This window comes from Apteryx rowi, unplaced genomic scaffold, assembly GCF_003343035.1.
Source record: "Apteryx rowi isolate R43461 unplaced genomic scaffold, aptRow1 scaffold_335, whole genome shotgun sequence".
Lineage (NCBI taxonomy): Eukaryota > Metazoa > Chordata > Aves > Apterygiformes > Apterygidae > Apteryx > Apteryx rowi.
Window position 1 is genome coordinate 289,313 of NW_020449808.1, and position 21,850 is coordinate 311,162.

A 21,850-nucleotide genomic window follows, 5' to 3' on the forward strand; every position below is an offset into this window, starting at 1 on the left:
AACTGATTTGCACCACTTTTTTGAGGCATGGAGAACTGAATTAACAATGTGGTCAAACTAAGGGAAGGCACTTCAAGATGAGTCAGAAAAAAACTGAATGCCTATTTCCCATCCCAGAATTTCAGCTATCCTGAAATAGAAAGGGACAGACTTTTTGAATATTCAGCTGCACAAAGCTGGTCTCTTCAGAGGAAGGAAGAACAGAGGACACTACAATGCTGGTCAAAGCTATATTCTGCAGCTCGCAATCTAATTCTCTCTGGTTAACAGCTCTGCCCCATTCCTCTGTAGATGTGCAACCCATGTGTCCTTTCTTACCTATACTGCTAAGGATGCTACTCCTCTTTTTGAAGAGAGCATCAGAGATGACAGGTCYATATTTCTACCCCACCCAGATACATAGGGGACCTGAAGCATCAAAAATGATATTGTGAGCCAGTGATCAAGGCCACCCTTGTGCCTCCAAAACAAGGGCTAATTTACTATTCAGTGAGAAAATATTTTTAAAGGGAGCTGAACTCTAATATTTGGCTTAGGAACAGAGAAGACAGCTCAGTCAGGGAGACGAGGAAACCCACTGAGCTGGAGAAGGCAACTGGTAAAAGGAAATCTTTCCCAACACTTCTTTTGGATGTTGCTTGAAAACAACAACAACAAAAAAAACATAACCCAAACCTTTCCCAAACTAAGCCTTTATATTATCTAACATTGGACAATATGTGTTACGTATTATTTGTTCCACAGATTCAAGACACTGAAGTTGTCTCTTCAGCGGAAGGCTGGCAGAATTTACTAGTTGAAGAACAGTGCCACCCAAATGCAGCTCTACCACTTATAGAGCCGGTCTGATCACATAAGCACAACAACCAGTTAGGCAGCTCACATTAATAAGGTATACCAGCTCTTTGCTGGCTCTGCATTTAACCAGGTTAGGTGTCTCTGGGCTAGCATCTCACTTCTTGAGGGACTTGCAAACTCAGGTCTCAAACTTTGAGTAAAGCCTCACTGCTTTTGAACCAAACTAGCTCTACACTTATGCAGTACGGCAGGAAAATTAATAACACCCTCCGGAACAAGCAGTTCTACATAGACAAGCACCCAAATCAGCTCTGAAAAAGGCAGTTCTGGTTCAGTATTACCAGGGACCATTCCTTTACTCAAATTATTTTAGCCAATTATTTAGCTAGATACAAAACAACAGACTGTAGTGGTAAAGGGAAAGGAACCTTATTGTGAAATATGAGAGGCACGCATACAAAAGATTTCTCTCTATCTGTACAGTAAAAATTGAGTCACCATTTCAAATGAGATATACAGGAATTTCTACTAATAGGGAGTTTTTGTCTTTCCCAAAAGCAGGGAAGTAGAATGGAATTAGCATTGTGCTGTGTAAAATACAGTATACCATTTGTTATCTCATATACTCTGGACTTTCACAACACTGAAGACTTTAGGTTTTAAGTTTTCAGGACAGTTTCAAGTTTTCATATGTATTTTATGGAAGCAAATAAATTGGGAACAACAGCAAAGAATCTACTATTCCTCAGAAAGACAAAAAAAAAAGTGTGAAATATCTTTTCAGAAGTATTTTTTTTTTCCTATAACTGTAGTAACCTTAGGTCAGCAGTTGTGCAGAAGAGGAAAAATATAATAGTGGAAATCTACTGCTGCCAAAATATACTGACAGGGGAGTTCCTCAGGATGTTATCAAATCATATCACTACATTACCTTCTGCTTTTGTGTAGACTGCGATGTTCCCATTTACCAAGCCAGCAAACAAGTATTGAGACATATATGTTAAGCTCATAACAGTTGATTTTTCAGGAGCAAAAAAGTGTTGAAGTCGAATTTTCTTTGAGCCTTGGCAACTTTTGTAAATAGATATGCTATAAAAAGAAGCAAGAAAGAATAAGCCTGCAAAGTTATGTCTTATTTGGTTGTTATTAGAATATGCATCAAAGAGGTTTAGAAAAAAATATTGGGAAAAAAGATTTTCACCTTCCACTCATACGAAGATGAGAATGAAAGGGACTATCTTGACCCTCCAAAATGTCTATACAGGCAATTACCATTACTTGATTATGACATATGACAATACTCTTTGCATTATCTTGGCTAGAGAAATATTTCTTCAGCCAAGAGACATAATGAGAGTCCTGCCCGATGTTCTTATTAAACATCTACCTAAGACTTTCTGTTGGTTTCAAAAAATATGGATTAAATGTTCCTGCAGAACTACGGAAAAGAGAAGAAAAGCTCACCATCAGACATCAATTACACTTAAACTTTCCATGATTCTTAGAGATTATCACCGTGGGTATGTCAGGAATACTAAATAGGTAATTCTGGAATTAATTGTATTTAATGTTCAAAGATAACCAGTACAATTAGATCTTGGAATTTTTGGAAACAGCATTTTCCTTACAGAGAATTTTTTTCCCTTAATTTTATTTATACTGGCTGTAAACCCCCACAAAAATCACATACTTATGCTCTCACTAACCACATCCCAGTTTGTTAGTTTACTGACCCATAAGTTTAGAAAATGTAGCCCTGTTCTTCAATATAAATCAAGTGATGATGCATTAAGGTCATCAGTTCAAACAGAGCAAAATAATTCATGTTAATAGTAAACAGCAATATCATTCATTCACATGACAAATCCTGCACAATATCACAATGTAGAAGGTTAACACGTTCCTCCTTTAATGCTTTGCCATTTTCAAAACTTTCTAATACCGAAAATTATAACATAACAAAAGTAATATTTGTATTTTTCAGACATGATGTATGATGGATTAATCTTCTTTCAAAGATGCATGTTATTTTCATTTTATGTACTACAAAGTATATTTTTAAATCATGTGGAGTGCATTTTTTCTTGATTTAGTTGTAAGGGATAAGTTAATGTCACTGGCTATTCATAAATACATTTAAAAAAGAAAACATCTTCTAGGAAATGTCTCACAATTTTACTATAGAGTAATAAAGCTAATAATTCATAGTACACAATACTATAACACAGGAAAAGTACACAGTATAGTATTACAGTACACTAAAAATGAGAATCACCTTCCTTCTTCCATGCCGAGGCAAATAGTAGGCACATTAGAAGCTTTTGTAAGAACATTTTCAGAGTCAGGAGCCATGTTTAGCTGTTTTGGTTTCTCCTCCTCTGGTATGTAGACCATGCAGAGAATCCGTGATTCCACGTTGAAGCATTCAATAACCTTGGGGCTGGAGTTTTGAAATGACACTATTGCAATCTGGCCCATCTGATTAGTACAACTGCCAATCTGAATTAGAAAGAGATGAGAAAGGGCAAAGACTGATACCTGTCCCCAGCAAGATCAGCATTAACAAGAATGAATTCTTGGAAAGTTAAAGAGCACATCTCAAGTTATACACAGGAATATGAGCTTACACGGGTTAAGATAAGACATAAACAAAAATAATTCAGCACGAATATAATAGATTTAAAAACATTATATAAGAACACAGAACTCCCCTGTATACTCATACAAACAGTTCTGAGTTTTTCTTTTTTTGAAAGGAGGAATATTATGGCCTCTTTTGAAGTCTGAGTCATATGCATATGTGCATACATAATATAATGCAATTACAATAAATATCTGTGTAATATACTATTTTAATAATCAGTTTCAGTTATCCCAAATACTCTTACAGTAAATAATATAGCTGAGGCCTGTCCTTTGAACAGTAACAGGTCTACAAGTAAATGCTGTAACCCAACAGAAAGGGGAATTATTAATATCATCCATTTTCAAACTTGCTGATACAGGAAACTTATCCCTTATCCAAGACTATATATCATCAGTATGTCCTCAAATCTGTGTATTTTAGGGAGCTGGAAAGAATGAAAAATGTCTGCCTGACCAGAACAAAACACTTTTATATAATTACTTTTTATGTTTATATGAAACAAAACAGGGTGACAAAGAGGAAGAAAGAACATGATGCTGCAGTAAGATTTTATTGGCATATATTTGTGATGACTGTTTACAATTAGCACAGACAAGAACAAATTACAAGTCTTCTTGAAAAAGATGACTAACAAACTATTCCTAACTTTTGCTTTTAATTCTGCAGGGTTCAAAAATGTCAGCCCCTATAATCACAGTATTGTACTAACAAGAAAAGCTACTGAAATCATTAGACGTTTCAAAATGTATTGGCTATCTCACTTTGCCTGCTGAAATATCTGCATATGACTAGAACATGTTTTTAAATATGGAAATAGATGGTGGGACAGTGCAATCTCATATAGGTTTTAGTAGCCTTCATTATCAATTAGCACATAACTTGCTTCTAAATGTGCTCAGCATTTTGGAATTCATACTGTGCCACACAAATCACACACACAGATAAAAAGCACATAGAGAAAATAGTGACATAACATGGACAAAATTACTAGTTATCCTTTATAGAAGTCAATCTAAAATAAAAACAAACAAAAAACCAAAAAAATCCATGCATTTCAGATCCATATGTTGCTAAGAGTCACAGAAAATAACAAGAAATAAGAGACAAAACCCCTTTTTTAACATTTAAAAACTAAGCTTACCCAAAGAAAGCCATGTTCCATGGAACAGGAATCTGACTCTGTATCRCCAGACAGGTAAGGTTCAGGATTATAGGCAGCACATTCAATCTGCAAACAAAGAAAAAGAGAACAGTTAACACATTAAAAAGATATGTCCATTTCTTCGTGTTTAGGCTGTAATTAATTACGGCATTTAAGCGTATCACAGAATCACAGGGAGAAAAGGCAAGAGGTCAGTCTAGTCCATCCAGCCTCCAGTAGGCAGCATCCCTGCACGCATATCATTCCTCACAGATTCTTTATCAAGTCTGCTCTTAAAGACATGACACACCAAAGACTCTACAAACTTGCTACCTGTTCTGCTCAAATGCTTCACAACCTTCATAAATTTCTTCCAAATACCCAACCTAAAGTCATCCTTGCTGTAACTGCTAGCCTGTTACTGCTCATTTTAGTCTCCAGCACAGATTCTTTTTTTCCCTTCGGCAGTGACCCTTTACGTATAATAAGGCTGCTACATGTCATGACCTTCCCTGAGTCTCCTCTTCATTAGGCTAAAAATTACCACTTAATTCATTCAATTGTTGTTATTATTATTATTTTTTTAAAAAAACAAATCWTATTTTAAAATTCCTGATTATTAGCACTGTTTTCCAACTGGCATCTCTCCACCAGCTCCATATATTTGGAAGTGCAGCACTTTCAAAACTGAACATAATGTTCTAGTAGAGATGTTAGCAATACTACTAATGAAGGATTAACTCTTCTGAACCCTGTTTGTACATCCCACTGGTTATTTGCTCTTTGTAATAATATTACATTGTTACCAATCCTTAGCTGGTTGGTCTACTAAAAATTACTTTTACAGACTTCCTACTCAACCGCTTCTGCAATCTGTACTTCTGAAGCTATTTATTTCTTCCCGAGCATACCTTGTGCCTGTTCTAGTGAACGTCATCCTATTTTTTTCCAGATTATTTTTCCAGGTATTTAATTCATTTTGAATACTAATCCTATCCTCCATAATACTCCCACTCCCTCCCAACTTCATGTCATTCTGGTGTTGTCAGTAAATTAATAAGCACAATCAAGATTTCATCATTCTGCTCATTTAAGAAAATTCTCCAACTAATATCAGACTTAAGATAAATCCTCTAAATTTAAGTCCGTCTCAACTTGGAGAAGCATGCAAGCACCAATTTATGGGCTCTGAACACAGGCATTTTTATGAGCAGCCATGGATTTCCATTTTCCCTGCAGTATCAATGGCAGAACACCCTTAAGGTTATGTAAACACCTTAAAACATATTAAAGCAATTCATAATAGCATACAGAATGATGTTCTGCAGAGCAAAAAAGTTCCTGATGAGGTATGTTATTACGTTTTTAGACAAAGTTCTCTATAATGCACACTGATGTTCTTGTCTCGGACAACAACGATACTGTGATTATATTGCTTGTGTTTCTAGAGACAGTATTAACTTAACCATTTCTACAAAACATGGCAATATATTATCACTAAAGTGAATAATTAAAAAAAAAAAAAGAGCAGGTATAAGTTAGAGTGCTAAATTACCAGTTTAATTTATTTCATTTTCTAAAGTGCAAAGCATTTCACAATTCTCCTTGAAGTCAGCAGGCATCACCAAGTGATTAGCAATAGCAAAAACAAGGTTATTTGTTTACTAAATAATTCATCATAAGGATGAAAGATGTAAACAGATCAGAAAAAGGAAGAAAAAGAGAAAAAGAAGAGCTCACCATGCCAATTTTTGCATATCTTTAACACAAGCTGAAACTGTATTCTGGTAATGGTGATTTGTAGTAGCTGTGACAGCTAAATACGTCACTAATGAAAGAAAAGGCAGCCCGCATGTTGGATGTTTCTTGAGCTGCTTGTTACATTTCCATGTTAGTTTCTCTCACAGTCGGAACTGAGGATGTTTTCCATGTTTAAACAGTGGTAGCTTAGCTCTCAACTTTGATAGAAGCTCTTTGCAGAATGATGGCCCCAGGTGCAAATGTGCTCTGATAGAAGAAATTACAGGCTCCATGTACTGCCAATCAGTCTGAGCAGCATACTAAGGACTAACAAGCTGGGTCAATCGAGCAAAAGGTCTCTTCCTACCTCTGAGCTGTAGTCCTAGTGCCAAACCGCAGATGAAGCAGAAAAACAAGAGTAATACTTAGATGATTTTGTCCAGTAGTAGGCCTTAGGAGCATGAGGAATGACAGTCAGGCTCAAACCCAGCTGTAAGAGCTGCAAAACTAGCAAAGTTGACCTGGAGCTCAGCCAAACACTGGCATGCACTGTCTTCTGCTGAGGTGACCATAGCAAAGATTATTATACAACTGTAAGGGCAACAGGCTTTCATTTCCTTGCAAAACAAACAGATCCTGTTGTAACTTGATTACCAGAGTTGGACCTGGGCCTTCATGGCACCTGGCATGGACCTATAGGACTTACAAACACACTGGCTCTAAAGAAACAAAGTATTTTAAATTTCCTTTAAATTAGTTGGGTTATTTAGCCAGTGGTGACTTTAGAAAGTGCTCAGTAGAGTCAAAGCTGAGTGTTTAATATGATACAAATGACTATGGTTTTATGGGAGACTGGAGACTTTCAGTAGACTTTGGTTGCTGTAAACTGCAGCGCTACTCTGAAAAACAGTGTCATAGGAATGGTTCCATTTAACACCCTTATACATTTCAAATGCATTTCCAGCCAGCAATTATTTTTCCCCTAATGTCCAGGCCTGTATGCACATTCTTGAAGTGAAGATGCCAGCTGAACTTCCTTCCTGGGTAGACTGTCCTAGCAATGATGATCTGCAGACTTATTCAGGCTTTAAGCGGTACCCAYGTGATAATGTCAACATTATGATTCTGGCCATACATATACAACTTTATTYCCATCAGTGTTTTTGCACAAGCGTAAGTGACTGATTGATGACTCAATAAAAAATCCTGTTGACGCACAGCAAGAAAGAGTATCCAGTRCTGTTCCCTTTGACATGCTATATTTATTTTCATCACTAAAGCCAGTGGTAGATATGACTTTAGACACAGAAATCGAGGCATTAAGACAATTTTTATATCACCTTTCAGAATAGAACTACATTTTTATATATGACCCTATAAAATTGAATTATTTTCAATAATTTGATATTTGTGCATTCATGAAAATCTGAAATTTGAGCAGGAGTCAGTGTAGTTATACCGGTACAGGAGAGCTACGGGTGATGAGATTCCTACACCCCGATTCTAAATTGCAGTTTACTTTGGCACTCCAAACAAAGACAGGAGAACCTCAAGATCAATTCAAAATTTTTAGCAGTTTTATTTTGATTGAGTGCTGAGCTTACATCTGAAATTGGATATCATACTATATAAAAGTACACACTATATTCCTTAGTGTCTCAAAGATGGCAGGTATTTTGCACTTCTGTGACCCGCTTGGAGTTTCCATTGCTATTGGTCTTACAGCAAGGTATATATTAGCAGCAACTCAAGAGAGCGGGGTTGAATTTAAACTAATAGAACTATCTACAGTATCCACATCTACAGTATGGTATCTTTTAGCCATTGTTATTTCATATAACAATTCTGTTTACCTTAAACTCTTGTTGTTTGGCCATCATCACTGGCACGTGTCTAACAAGAAGAGGATGTTTCTCCTTTTTGATCTGATTCCCATCCTCCTCTACACAGAACCAACCTAACAGGTTATCCTCCGCTGTAATGGCAAGAACAAACAATAAATATCCCACAGTACTTTCACTGGATAATTGCTTACACCTCTCCACAGAACAGAACTGAACTTTGTTGGAATTGGTTAGTATTGAACAGGCCCTTCTTATGCCATCTATGCTTTTGAAGGAACAAATGATGGCTTAAAAGTATGAGCAGAAATTCAATATAGTAGACCACATACATATTGTTAATGCAAAACAGAACACCTAGTACTAGCAAAATGTGAAGGGTGTTTTCTTAGCAGTCTTGTCAGACTTTCTTAACTATCTTGTCAGTAGGATATTAAAAGAGGAACAGGCACATTTGCTTAAAAACACTATCAAATCTCATTTTAGACTAGCAAATATGATCTGCAAACACCATCATTTCTCTGCCTAGCGTAAGTGACATCACCAACAACTACTATTTATCGTAATTGCAAGGCTCTTCCTCCTGGAATGAATGAGATGTCTACTCCCCCTTTTTGTTTTTACTTTCTCTGCCTTCAGTGAGATACAAAAAGCATCTTCTTTTGACAAGGTGCTTGCAAAACTTGCTTTTGATCAGTTGCATATCCTAAATGTATCTCAATTTAGGCACACAAAGTGCCAGGTAACTTTTGAAATTAGGCCCCCTGCGGAGTCTAATAACATAGCAGTACAGCACATTCCTTATTGCTCCCACTGAGATCAGGATTGTTACTGATGATCTCTCCAGTGAAGAAGACAGGGTTATGTTAAAAAAAATAAACACCTCCCCCCTGCCCCAAACTTGTGTTTCAGGTATTCGCCTATAGAAAYATCCCATTATTTTAAAATGATGAAAGTAAGTTTACTTTATGCTCAGAAAGTTAAACAAATGAACCCAACAGCTTTACTGCCATCTTCTAGCTAAAATCATTCCTGAGCCAAAACTGAGAAATTTGATCCTGAAAGGCACATGTTTGAAAAGTTTATAAGATCTGCAGATATAAGTTTATAACGGAGTAACTTCCCATCTCTCTGTCCTCTACTGCATTTCACTAATTCTGATATAGATGTATCAGTTAATAATGATCATAGCAGACCTCATTAAAATATTGTGGAAATTATATTCCTTCATAATGAATCCTTCATCCTTTCTGGAACATCATTACCTTGCAATGATATACAATCACTACCATCTACAGTATTGCAATTTTAACATCTTCAGACAGACTTTCACAAAACGATTTCATTTTCTGTAATATACTGTACATTGAGAACTATCTTGACAGTTAGTTTAAGTAACTAAGAATTACCAAGGGCCAGCTTAGCCATTTGTAAATTGTTGATCCAAGACTGTTTGATTGCAGGGGTAAATGTATTGAATACAGCTGTAAAGAAAGTAGGCCGCCCAGACCTGCAAGACAGAAAAAAAAAAAAAGTCATTCTTGAATAAAGTATGAGTATGAGATACAGTCAAGGCTAAAAATGCTGAGCCAGATGATGAAATTTCATTATTTTCTTATATTTCAAAAAAGAGACAGCTCTGATACAAATATGCAGGCTGTGATGCAATATGCCATATGCCCTTCTTCTGACACTTTTTGCATGAAATCATATGAAAGAGATCACCCTTTGGTAAATCAGTACAACAACAGCAGCTACTCCTTATAAGGTGTCATTGCCACAGCTACTTTTGCATCTAGAAAATCACACTGAGGAACAGGAGAAAACCTATAATGCCAGAAAATCCTACAGTGTTTTGGAATGAGTGAAAATTGGCATTGTAATGACATGGGAACAGTAGTCAGAGGCTAACTGTAGAGACAGAAGAGGAGAAAGAACTAAAGATTCCCAAATCCTCCCTGATACGTCTATGCCTAAGACATAAGTGCATTTAGAAAGCTTCAGAATCAAGGTTACTACTGACTTGTCCTGCTTTCCTGGAAGTTGTAGCTGGATTCTACAGCGATCTGCAGCTCTGATTTCATCTTCTTTTTTCAAGATCAGTTTTTGTAAGCCTGATGTCCAGTCATGGGCTACTGATTGGTTTAAGTTCTGAAAAATTAAAAGAAGTTTAGATTCAATGCCAACCTACTGGCCTTTTTCCAGCATGCTAAGGTGATCTTTGCATAAAGCTGAAATTGACATTTTAATCATGAATAATTTAGCCAGATTTGTAAATGCATTTCAAAAATATCTGTAAAGATCTGATAATACATTTTACCATRTACCATGATTTACTCTCACATTGTTCAGAGCTTGACGATACACAAATTATATTACCAAACATTTGTCTGATTAACAAACATGAATTTGCTTCAAGTGCGTGCACGACTTTTTCTTCATTTCAAATGAACAGTTATAAAGCCACCCTAAATTTTGTTTCTAAAAAATCTCATGGAAAAAGCCTATAAATCATACTTCCAATATGTTTTTGCTCAAATACTGAGTCAAAATATTTATGTGGCAATCATGAAAGGTCTTTGTGTGACTGGAATGTGTTCCAGTAGGATGCTGAAACAATAACCTCTCTGCAAGCCTAGTAAGCAGTCACATGGGTAAGTATATTTGAGTGACAGTAGTGAGCTACTGCTACACAAAAGTACATTAATTTCAAACAGTCAGAATTTTATGAAAATTGAAGCTTTTTTTTCCAAAAGAAGAAGCTGACCTCATTCCTCAATTAAATTGTTTAAATTAATTTATGCATCTCTACCTGAAGCATTGCTTAAATTTTACAATTGCAAAATGCAATTGTATATTTCAATGGGTGAACGTCTTATGTCTGATCTGTGGTATGTAYATGCCCAATAATTCAGCTGAAATTCATCTTCAAATACTTGCAAAATTTTGTCTAAAATTACTGTTTCCATAAACTTCCTTCACAGTGCGTGTTTTCACCAAGTTTGATTTTCTATTTAATGCCCTTGACTCTGAGGGCAAGATATCACAACAGAAACTCAGCTTCCATATACATATTCACACATGCACACACACGCACACATTTATAGTCCTACAGTTGCAGGCAGAAGTTTAAAAATGTGCCCAAGCACACACAAACCAAAAGACAAAAAAGAAAACAAATCTGTAAAGTCCTATGATCGTGGAGAACTCATTTTGAAATTCAGTGTTAACTTACTATATCTATTTGCCAGAATACATGCTGAAAAGGGATGTGAACAAAGCTGAAGCAAATTACTTTCAAAATTCCATTGAAAATCCATTAAYGTTTTTATGATTTGCACTCAGTCTTAAGTACGGCTTCTCCCTGAAAGCCAGGATTATGTGGTTGGATGGGCATCAAGTGCTTTCTCCAGAAATACTAAAACAAAAAAAATCAACCTTCCTTCTACTATATTGTCTGATTATAAGAAAGCAATTTCTCAAGACTAAAATGTAATTCTGTTTCTGTATAAGCTTATCAGCTATTGAGCAAATGCAGACACTTGTAGTATCCACCTACACATAAAAACAACTGAGAAAAACAAGATTAGAAAGACAGCTGTAATCTACTTATAACTCTAAACATTTAACAGTAAATGAATTACTGGAGTTAAAAATTATTTTACTCTCTACAGAGAGATCCTAGGGAGAGATAACTATACTACTTTACAACAGGAGCATATTTGAAAATAAATCCAGCTTTGTTTATTACCTGATAGTTTCCTTTAAGGCCACCTATTAATTGACTAATTTGACCAACTACATTCAAATCATGTAAGAGGTTCTGCAGATCATGGTACAGTTGCCCTGGTCCCATATACAGCTTGTCTGCAATGAATAAAAACATTAGATTATATATAATAAAAAAGATAAATAATATTAACATAAGTCACTACTTCTCCACACTGTGTGAAAATTGAGCATATGAGAATAGGCTTTGATCCTTCTGTATTGTAAAAACAACTAATACACTGATATGCAGCTAGGTCTTCACTATTTCTGAAAATCAGAACATTTTATTTATATATGTATATCATGACCCTTTTACTTTGCTGCTCCATATGGTTTCAATGTCCCTACAGCTAAATAATTGGCAAATGCGTCACAGGAAATTACAGGTAGCAGTATTATACTTTATTTTACCTGTGCATATCCTGGTGTTACCACAGGAATTTCCTTTCTGCTCACCTTATCATTGCCTTTTACAGTTACAATTAAGACTAGAGATTGTTCATCTAGTAGGAAGGAGAATGCTGTCTGTAATTTTAATAAGCATGCACTATAACTGTGCCAAACATCAAAGCTTCACTGGCTTCAGCAAGGGCTAATTCCCTAAAATCTCTAAATGATGTGGAATTTTTCATTAGCACCAATCAGCAGATTTTCTGTAACACATTAGTTTAAGTGTCATTCATGAATATTGCTTTTGATCAGGTGACTAGTCCGAAAAAGTTATTTGCAGCCTTCACCACGGTGGTTTAAAACCCACAATTAGTTAAACCTTGATAACAAGACACCTCTGGATCATACATCCACCCTAACTCTGAGATAAACCAGCAATCTCACTGAACCACTTGAAACTGTATTACAATCCTAATTAAGTGTAAAAGGGACCTGCACTGAGATCAGCACCAAATCTTAGCAGCAGCAGAAACATTTTGCCCTGACCATCAGTAAGTACACTTACGTTCATAAAATAGCACTGTAACTCAGAAAAATATTCTGATTGGTAGGATAACCTGCCTATGCAAAAGCACAAAGCTTGCAAAGTCCTGCTATACTTTGACTCACAGCGCGATGCGAGGAGCAGCATGGCCACACAGCTCTCGTGGGAATGATGCTCTCCCCCAACCCCCCACCCTGGCGCGTACAGGCTCGGCATGGTCCCCTTCGGCTGAATGACAGGAGCTGCACTGCATTACTTCCCCAGGACACCTCTACAGGTTGTTCAGTTCACCCAGTTCAGTATCTGAACGATAGATCCTTTACCCTTACCTAGCCGCAGTTTTGGAAGCTGGTTGGTAGGCAGAAAACTCCCCTCGGCAGAATAATTTCAAGGCAGTGATGGCAAGATACAATCGAAATATAGTGCTGGCTATGCACTCCCAGCCTACAGACAGACAGAGCACTCCGCCTAAAGGCAATGCCAGACAGCCGACACGACTAGATAACCCAGTACCAGAAACGTACTGAGCAGCCCCTGAAGTGCAAAAGAAAGGCACGCTTCCAGCCTGAGCCGGGTAACTCCTCCGTGCGCTGCGGGAGCAAGCGCGGGCCACGGGCCTGTCACAAGCAAGAGGCTGTCGCACGCAGCCACCTGCCCTGCAGGATAAGACAGTTCAGCAGCAGGAAAACAAACTGTGCCAAGAAGTCTTGCTGCCCATCCTGGACACATCATATTTTSCAGTTTAGACACAGGTAGCACATCTATTTCATAAAGCTGCTCCTGTGACCAATGTAAAAAAGAAAAAGATTTCTGCGTATTGCCCTTGAGCACTAAACAGGGAACGACTGCACTTACTACTGTTTTCCCAGCCAGAGAACAGATGCAACTTCCATCCACTGTTCTTTGCCTGTTCTGCATGTTAATTAAGAGTACAATGTAGCCTTTCTYATCCTCACAATCAAATCAGTCTTTAAGAAAAGATTATTCAATTTATTGTATACAATGAAAAGAAGTAATTCCAAAGCAGACCTAAGAGGAAGAGTTTTTACATTATGTTCTGTTTTACATTATGTTTTTAGATTTGTTTAAAAACAAGTAAATATTTTTCAGTAACTGTAGACTGCATGCTTTCATTAAGCTCCATTTTGACTTTCCCCAGTCCAAATACTAGAAAAATCAATGTCTGAAAATTCTAAACAGTTGTCTCCCTGTATCCCTCTTCTTCTGTTAGCTAACATCTATCTTCTAACTAATGTCTACAATAACTATAATTTATTAAGTGCCAGAATTGGTAGTTCCTAGATGCACCAAATTGTTGATTTCAAAGGGTCTACTTGCAAAGAAAATTACCATTCAGTGTTAATAGGAGTCTGGCAAAATCTAGCTGAAAGCCATGACAATGTGTTCAGCATTGTAAAGGAGACAGAATGAAACCATTATTGTCCCAAATTTCTGTAACAAAAAGAGAACTTGTGCAAAACAAAGTTTAACCTGATTGTAAGTAACTGGCAGCTTAGTCTAGTTTTTGGCAGGAGTCCATTYACTTACCTGTTGTTTATAAATTCCACTATTAAACAATCCCAACTGCAATACTGAAAAAAGTACTATGACTATTTCAGAAATTTATACTTGTGGGTCTGAACCAAGTGAAAATTTAGAACCACCATGCTGTGAAAAGCTGAAAGTATGCAAGGATTCCCCTGCCCAGTATGGCTACTTTCACTCAAGTGAATTTTAGCTACCTATTTGTAAAGTTTAAAGGGCAGTAACATTTTTTTGCAGCTTCATAAAGACAGAGTTATCTGAGATTTCATTTCATTATTGAAAGCAGGTCAGAGAACTGACACTTACCGGCAAACTATAATAGCAAAGGTTCAGGCAACTCTTAGATCCTGTGCCATAGCCCTCAACTGTGGCCTTAAAGAAAGCTTTATCTGCTTACACAGACGGGCTTTCCTCGTGCAGCACATACCTCTGTTGCACCTCCAACAGCTGTCCTCCACAATCCTCTGTCTGCAGCTTCTAATGCTCTTATAAATATCCTATTTCTAGCCTTGAGAATAAGTTATGAATCTTGAATTTGATTCAGTAACTGTCACCTGAGTCTATTTTGTCTGCATCATGCATATTTCACAAGCTTTTAATAAATCAAGATAAAAAGAGTGCAATAAGAGTGTCAAAACAAATAAACTAACCTATACAAGAAATTCTGTCACACGGAAAAACTGAACTGAAGTCATTTTAAGCTCAATCATTAAAGAACAAGGTTTTAGCACAGAAAAACAAAGAGCAAATGAAAAAATAATTAAAGAGAATTTGCTTCCATCCTCTGATATTCTAAAGGAAGTGGCCAAACTAAGAAGAAACTTAATTAGTCAGTCAAGGCCAGGTGAATAGTCATGGTTATCATCATTCTTTCACAGAGGTCCTTAGTGAGCACAGACTGAAATATAGAAAAGTAAATGGGCTTAAGAGATCAAGAATGTTATATTAATCAGAAGAGAATTCTGTCAGAATTTACCCTTTGATTTATCTCTGGATAGCGAGTTACAAGTTACAGCAACTTCATCTCTGAATTTGGTCCTGTAAGGGTTAATCTTAACATCTTTTAAAATGGGATTAGCTTGTTTAGCYCCTTGGTGGTTAACAATATGTTAATTAATAGTTGATTTATTTGGGAATTATTGATGGAGGGCTTTTTCCAAGGTGAAGGAGGTGGGGTGCAYTCTAGTCTAGAAATGTGTCAGTTGTCATAAGAGGTTTATCAGACGTGTTTCTCGGTTCAGAGACAGAGGGAGCAAGAATCTACTAAACAATTGCCTGCTTCAGCCTACACGTTTCCTGACCGTTACATTGCTGGCTATTTTGGGGTGGGTGTTCACTCTTTCTTTTTTTTCCATGGAAAGCACTGAAAAAACTCTTGGCTTCATCCCAGTACAGACTGATCTTTTTTTTACTTTGAAAAGTTTTACAAATGATAAAGCCATTTCCTTCCCATTTCTAAGCCACTCTTGCTAATTATCAAGCTTCAAAACAACTTATTTTCCAGTGTGAAAAACCCCAAGTAGAGAAGGTTCTTCCCAGCTGTAAACATCCTGAGCGTTATAGAGAATGATGTGTCTGGGCAAAAAAGATGCAGTGTGCTATAACCAATAATCACATATAGGACTCAGGAGGCAAAGTTCTTTGCATTCCACCTACAGATGAAGGGTGAAATCTTGGCCACACATAAGTTAGCAGGAATTTTTTCAGCAACTCCTTTGTTGCTAAGATCTTACCAGAGGAATTCAAGGYCTGTTGCCCTGCAACAGGCAAGTTTAGTGCCAAAACCCAGGAATTCATGCAAAATACATAGTTTCTTGCTCAGTCTTATTATGAAATCTATTCAAGATAGATCTACTAACAACAACACACTTACTTTAGAAGGAAGAAAAAAGGTTAAAGTTTAAATTGATTTTTGCTGCTAAGTGAACCTGGGGTGGGAAGATTCTGCTTTTAAAAGCAATTACTCCTTATTTGAGACATTTTTGAGTATAACACTAAACACCTATTTTGCCTGCTTATTTTTCAGTACTAYTCTCAGCATCACAGCTTTAAACTCACCACTACTGCTTGGCTTGAAGTAACTCCTATTAACTCAAACAGAAGTAATCTTTAGCTCATTTACATCAAGCTACTTAAAAAGAAACATGTAGGAAACTCCCTGGGTGTGGTTAAAGTCTGCYTGACTTGGCTAAGGCAAAACTAGGAGGTAGAAGCTGTGCATGCATATGCATGTAGGAGAAGTGTCTGCGTGATCGCTCTTGTGCGTGGGCAGAGTTGTCTTACTCAGAGCATTGCTTTGGCACACTCTCGGATCAACGAGAAACCAGACCTGAATTCAAGACTCGCGCTGCCTCGGAGTGATCCCTTTTCATGCAGCCGAGCTGACTCCCACAGTGCGCCGCTCTTCCCGCGCTGCTCGCGGCAGCTCCCCGCAGCCAGCCCYGCAGCTCTCGCCCTGCTGACCAGCACAGAGGCAGCTGTTTTTGTGGGTATCCACAAAGCAACCACTCCCCTGGCACCACTAGCTGTCTGGCTCCTCTAAATTTTAACTTCTCCTGGGCACTGCAAGCATACTGGACGTTGTAATCCTGAGCTGATCACGCCCCAGTTCTTGCTCTCAATGAATTACTACGGGAGAGACTTATTAACAGTGGTGATATTACTTGAACACATTTTCTACTAGCTTTTGCTGTGTGCTCTGATTCTCACTTGTGAATTACTAATTTATGACAGATTTATGCTACTAAAGACAAAAAAAAGTGTTACAATGCCAGCAGTAGATTCAGATCCCTATAAACTAAACATCTATTACTGAGGAGGCAGACATAATGACTCAGGTTGTCCCATTTATCCCAAAATTAGAAGGATTTTTTTCAAGTAGTAATATCACATAAATCCAAGTAACATGCAAATGAAATAAAAGCCTCATTCAGTATACCCATTCATATATTTCTGTATCATATATCATATCGTATCATATTAAAAGCAAAAACAGTAATGGGTATGTTTTACTGCAAAATAACTTATCTTGACAAGATCTGCCTTGAGTATGATCATATTAATGACTTTTTTCCCCCTGCAGTTCAAAAACATAATGCTTCAATATAAATTGCTTTGAAACAAACATACTGACATGAAGTTAAAATTGATGCTTTATAGAAATTCAAGTTTATTATAAGGATTACACTGATTGATTCTGAGACATACAGAGCTCTGAAGACAGACTACATATTATATGAAATGAAATTTGATAGTGAACACTGACATGTGAAAACCACAACCAAAACTGAGAAAGGCTATTTTCCTGAGTACAGTTCCAGCATTACTGAGGGGCAACAAAAAGTTAAAGGCATGCTTGAAAAGATGCCAGATTTAAAGACCGCTGAAGGCTGACAGATCCCAAATTTGATTTGCCAGTAGTGATTTGGTCTTTGAGGCTGAGTGTACTTACATTGCTTCCTCCCACTGAACCATCTGTGCGTACCCAGGCAGCATACTGAAACTTTAAAGATTCAAGCATAATGAAGGGAAGAAATCCGGGAAAGATTCAAACCTCATTTTGAGCATAAAAATCATCTGGGATCTGGGGAGAAGTTATATATGTGGAAGATAACTTTAAAAGTTGCTATGTCTGAGAAAGGCAAAACAAACTGGAACTTGTATAATATCACGCACTCTGACAAAATAATAAAAAGATAGGCCCCTTCCACAACATTTAAGTCTGCATTCAAACCTGAGAAATTTGTACAGTGTTCGGGAAAGTGGATCCATTCATGATATCAGATGAATTCTTGATCAGTTCATAATAAACTGGACAGATTTCATGAGACAGTTTAACCTAAATATCTTTAAAAATAATGTAGAAATAATATATTTAAAAAAAWTTAACTGCATCAGAACTGGKTTTTTTGTTTGTTTGTTTTAAATATGACTTTTTGGTTATCCTGGGAATTTTTCACTGATTTTACATAACAGAACAGTAGGCTGACAGAGTGTCTCACTGCTCAGTTTAATATGCCCACCTTTGAGAARGACAAGAATGGAGCCTGTTCGAGAGACAGTGTTATACCTGAAGTAAAACAATTTCCTTTTCTCTGAATATCTTGAGCATGAATTTAAAGGAGGAACCCAGAAACCATTAATAAGGCCCGAGATTCCATTATGGCAGCTCAGGAATTCTTGCCCAATACCTGGATACTGGATCCTGCTTCTACAGATATACTYGAATGCAAAATACATAGGATACCACAGCAGCTGTAAAGAGTTTAACAGATCGTGTATAACAGGGGAAGAACATCCTTCCCCAAAAAGTCTAGTGAAACTAATTTTCTCAAAGCAAGGAGAAAAGAATACCCTTATATGACATTTTCATATATAAGCCATTTATTTCAGCAATTGCTAAGCAGACTTGGGGAAAAGATTATRAAAAGAACCTCTGAGAAAATTTTCTTTCATTCAGCAATTGATACTAATGCCCACTGTAAAGTACTGAACACTTTTCACTTACAAAAACCTTTGAAACAAAATACCTAGCTTTCACTTAGGCGGCCAGTGATGAAAATTTCTTACTGTTCTTAAACTTTCTCTTGCACAAAATTTGACAAATCACCCCACCAGCCAGATGTGAGGGAAGCTTCCCCTTACCTCTAATTCCTTGTTTCTGAAAATTCTTTATCAGTGTTATAGCCAGTGATAAAGCAGATGAGATTTTATTTTTAGAGGCTGAACTACAAACTTCCTGCACATTCTCTCATGTAAGCAAAGCACTTCACAGCTCACCATCACAACACTCACTCTATTTGGCTCTTTCAACCTGGTTACACACACTGTTCCTGTTTCCAYAGGCACCTAAGAAAAGCATGTGGGTAGTTGTTTTCTTTTTGTCTTTTTACAACAGCACTTATATAGCCAATTGAAATTTCAGTGCAATACCAAAAACATTGCCCTGTGAATCTAAAATCCTGGTTTAAGAAATACGATTGGAAGCAAAGACGACCGTATATCAATTTAAAGTTTATACAAGAAAAACAGACTTTCTGCTTTAACCCCATTTGTTCTTCTATGCCAAATCAAACTCATGATCTCAATAGTTAAATGCTCCTGAAAAATCTGAGCCATTGTAGTTCAAATGTAGCTCACCTTAGATCATATGATACTCACAGGTCCAAACTACATAAATACTTATAGAGTGATATCAATCTCTAGGTTCTGAATCTAAAGCAAATGGGAAATCCATCACGATCTCAGAAAACAAGAGCTTTGTTGGCTAGCATCAATAAAATGGTGAGCAGTCTTACTAGAGCGTAACTCCAAATTAGATTTTTTAACATAATCTAACCTAATACAGAAAGAAAAAGCACAAACACACACAGAGTATTAGGTGATAAGCAATCAAACCTTGAGATTGTTAGAATACAAATTATTTAATTCAGACATAGAGCAAGCAAATCTAATTATCAATACAGTCAGGACGTAACATCATCATCATTCAATGTGAAGAGCCTTATCATAAAAATCAGATGACATTATCCAGCCTAACCCTCCAAGCAAATAAATTCTAATCATACTTTAACCAYGTAAGCATCTAGAAGTAATTTCTATGAGCTTAATGACCAAAACTGAGCTTCTAAAACTCTTTAATGTATTTATTCCAACTGTCACACAAAGCAGGGGAGCTCTATGAGCCCTAATCACAGATAAAGAACCAAGTCCCAAAGGTAATCCAGTACATATATAGCAGAGCCGGGAAACAAACCTCCCAGGTCTTAACTCTGACAAGTATTTTTAACTTTGCATTCCTGTCAGCTGCTAATACCTTGTTCTCAAGTGGTAATTACATGAACACTGACACCTGTCTCAGTATATGTCTCATTATATCTGATCTGAACACCAAAGACAAACAGGCTGCACAAAAAAATACAGTTCAACCACAAAACTGCTGATTCATACAGCTTGAGTAACAGGAAGATAAAATCAACAGCTTGCAACTGCAAATACTGTGCAAAGTATTAAATGCAAACACTTCAGAGTGCTATACCATCAGTGAGTAAAATTATGCAAGAACGCCAAGGAAAAGCAAAGCCTTTTAAGAGGGTGAGAAGTAGCTCCTACATTATGAGTGTGGCTTAAGAATTATACAGAACTCCAGCTAATCCTGACAAGTCAGGGAATTTTAGAGATATAATGCCATAGATATTTTTTCTGATGACAGAAACAGCTGTGCTGTGCCAAAGGAGAAGGAGGAAATGAAAGTAGCAGGGAACATGAAGGAAGGAGCTGGAGTCCCACTATACTGACAATTCTGGAACCTGCAATCCAGTTTCCCAGCCGCACACCAACAGTGGTAACTACAAGGTGTTTTCCTGAACTACATACTGTTTGCAGTTACAGATCAGAGCAACTTCAGTCCCTGGCTCTATTCCCAYGAGGAAGGACAAACCTAGAAGAAAAGAGGCTACAGAACGAAAGAAAATACTTGCCACAGCCCTTTCAACATATCCTGCAGCATCCCACAGGTCAGGTGAAGGCAGCACAGACCGGGAAGCCTCTGCCCTCTTAAGAGGAAAGAGCTGGTATGGTGCCTCGGTGGAGGGTGTAACCATAAGGATGTAAAGGGTGAGAGAGGAACTGGATGTGAGAAGACAAAAAMCAGCATAAAAAAGCAGTGAAAGTGCACGTGTGAATACATTTAAACAATGAAAGTACAGCTGGGTTCTTGAGGATAGGCTTGCCGATGATCACAGACTGGCTGAGCTGGCAGAAGTTTTCACGGGAGTTTAGAGGGCTCAGCCACACTAGATTATCTACAACTCATGCGGAAACTGTACTGCAAGGAGCTTAACTTCCTCCTTCATTCTTGCTTGTTTGGTTATACCYAGGTTTCTACTCATTTTACTAGTTAGTGTCATGACATGAAACAGACCCCTAGCAATTCAGAAGAAGGTTAATGACAGCTGCGTGTCCAGCCCTATAACCACTAAAAATAATATGACAGGAAAAGAGAAGAATCCATCCTAAGTGGGTGAGACAGACATGTAACACCTAATTWAATCTATGCCTAATTCACCAGTTGGTTACATATATCTGTTCAAGAAAGTGAACTATTTAATGGCACCTGGTTTGCTCAGCCAAACAGGCTGCATCTGGAATTAGATTTATTTAAAATCTCTGGTCTTTGGTTGACATACATCAATGACAGTTCACATTTATGAACATGTTCCATCTCCTTTAGTACACAGTATTATTTTCAATTCTGTATTTCTCATGGGACAAACCAGCAGAAAAAAGCTTCAACAGCAATGGCTATCAGAGCAGTGTTATTTCTGTCTTTGAAAAGGACTTGATAATCTCGAGCAAAACACTGCCAGAAATACAAGCATACGCTAGCCTATGAAGCGCCCTACCTGTTTCCCTGACAACACTCAGAGACCTAC

General features: G+C 37.3%; 1 protein-coding gene across 14 annotated transcripts in view; it reads right to left on the bottom strand.

The window, feature by feature from the left end:
- Nucleotides 1-21,850, bottom strand: part of ARHGEF10 (Rho guanine nucleotide exchange factor 10) — a 111,026-nt gene that overhangs the window by 30,546 nt on the left and 58,630 nt on the right. For all 14 annotated transcript variants that reach the window (XR_003254576.1, XR_003254579.1, XR_003254578.1 and 11 more), the window contains 7 exons: nt 11,919-12,034; nt 10,191-10,318; nt 9,577-9,677; nt 8,180-8,301; nt 4,587-4,673; nt 3,074-3,297; nt 1,730-1,887 (listed from right to left, as the gene is read on the bottom strand). Coding sequence is in view for 10 of the 14 variants with exons in the window: in XM_026072048.1 (XP_025927833.1) it covers nt 1,730-1,887; nt 3,074-3,297; nt 4,587-4,673; nt 8,180-8,301; nt 9,577-9,677; nt 10,191-10,318; nt 11,919-12,034 (936 nt within the window). In the remaining 4 variants the exon portion in view is untranslated. The remainder of the gene's footprint in view (nt 1-1,729; nt 1,888-3,073; nt 3,298-4,586; nt 4,674-8,179; nt 8,302-9,576; nt 9,678-10,190; nt 10,319-11,918; nt 12,035-21,850) is intronic.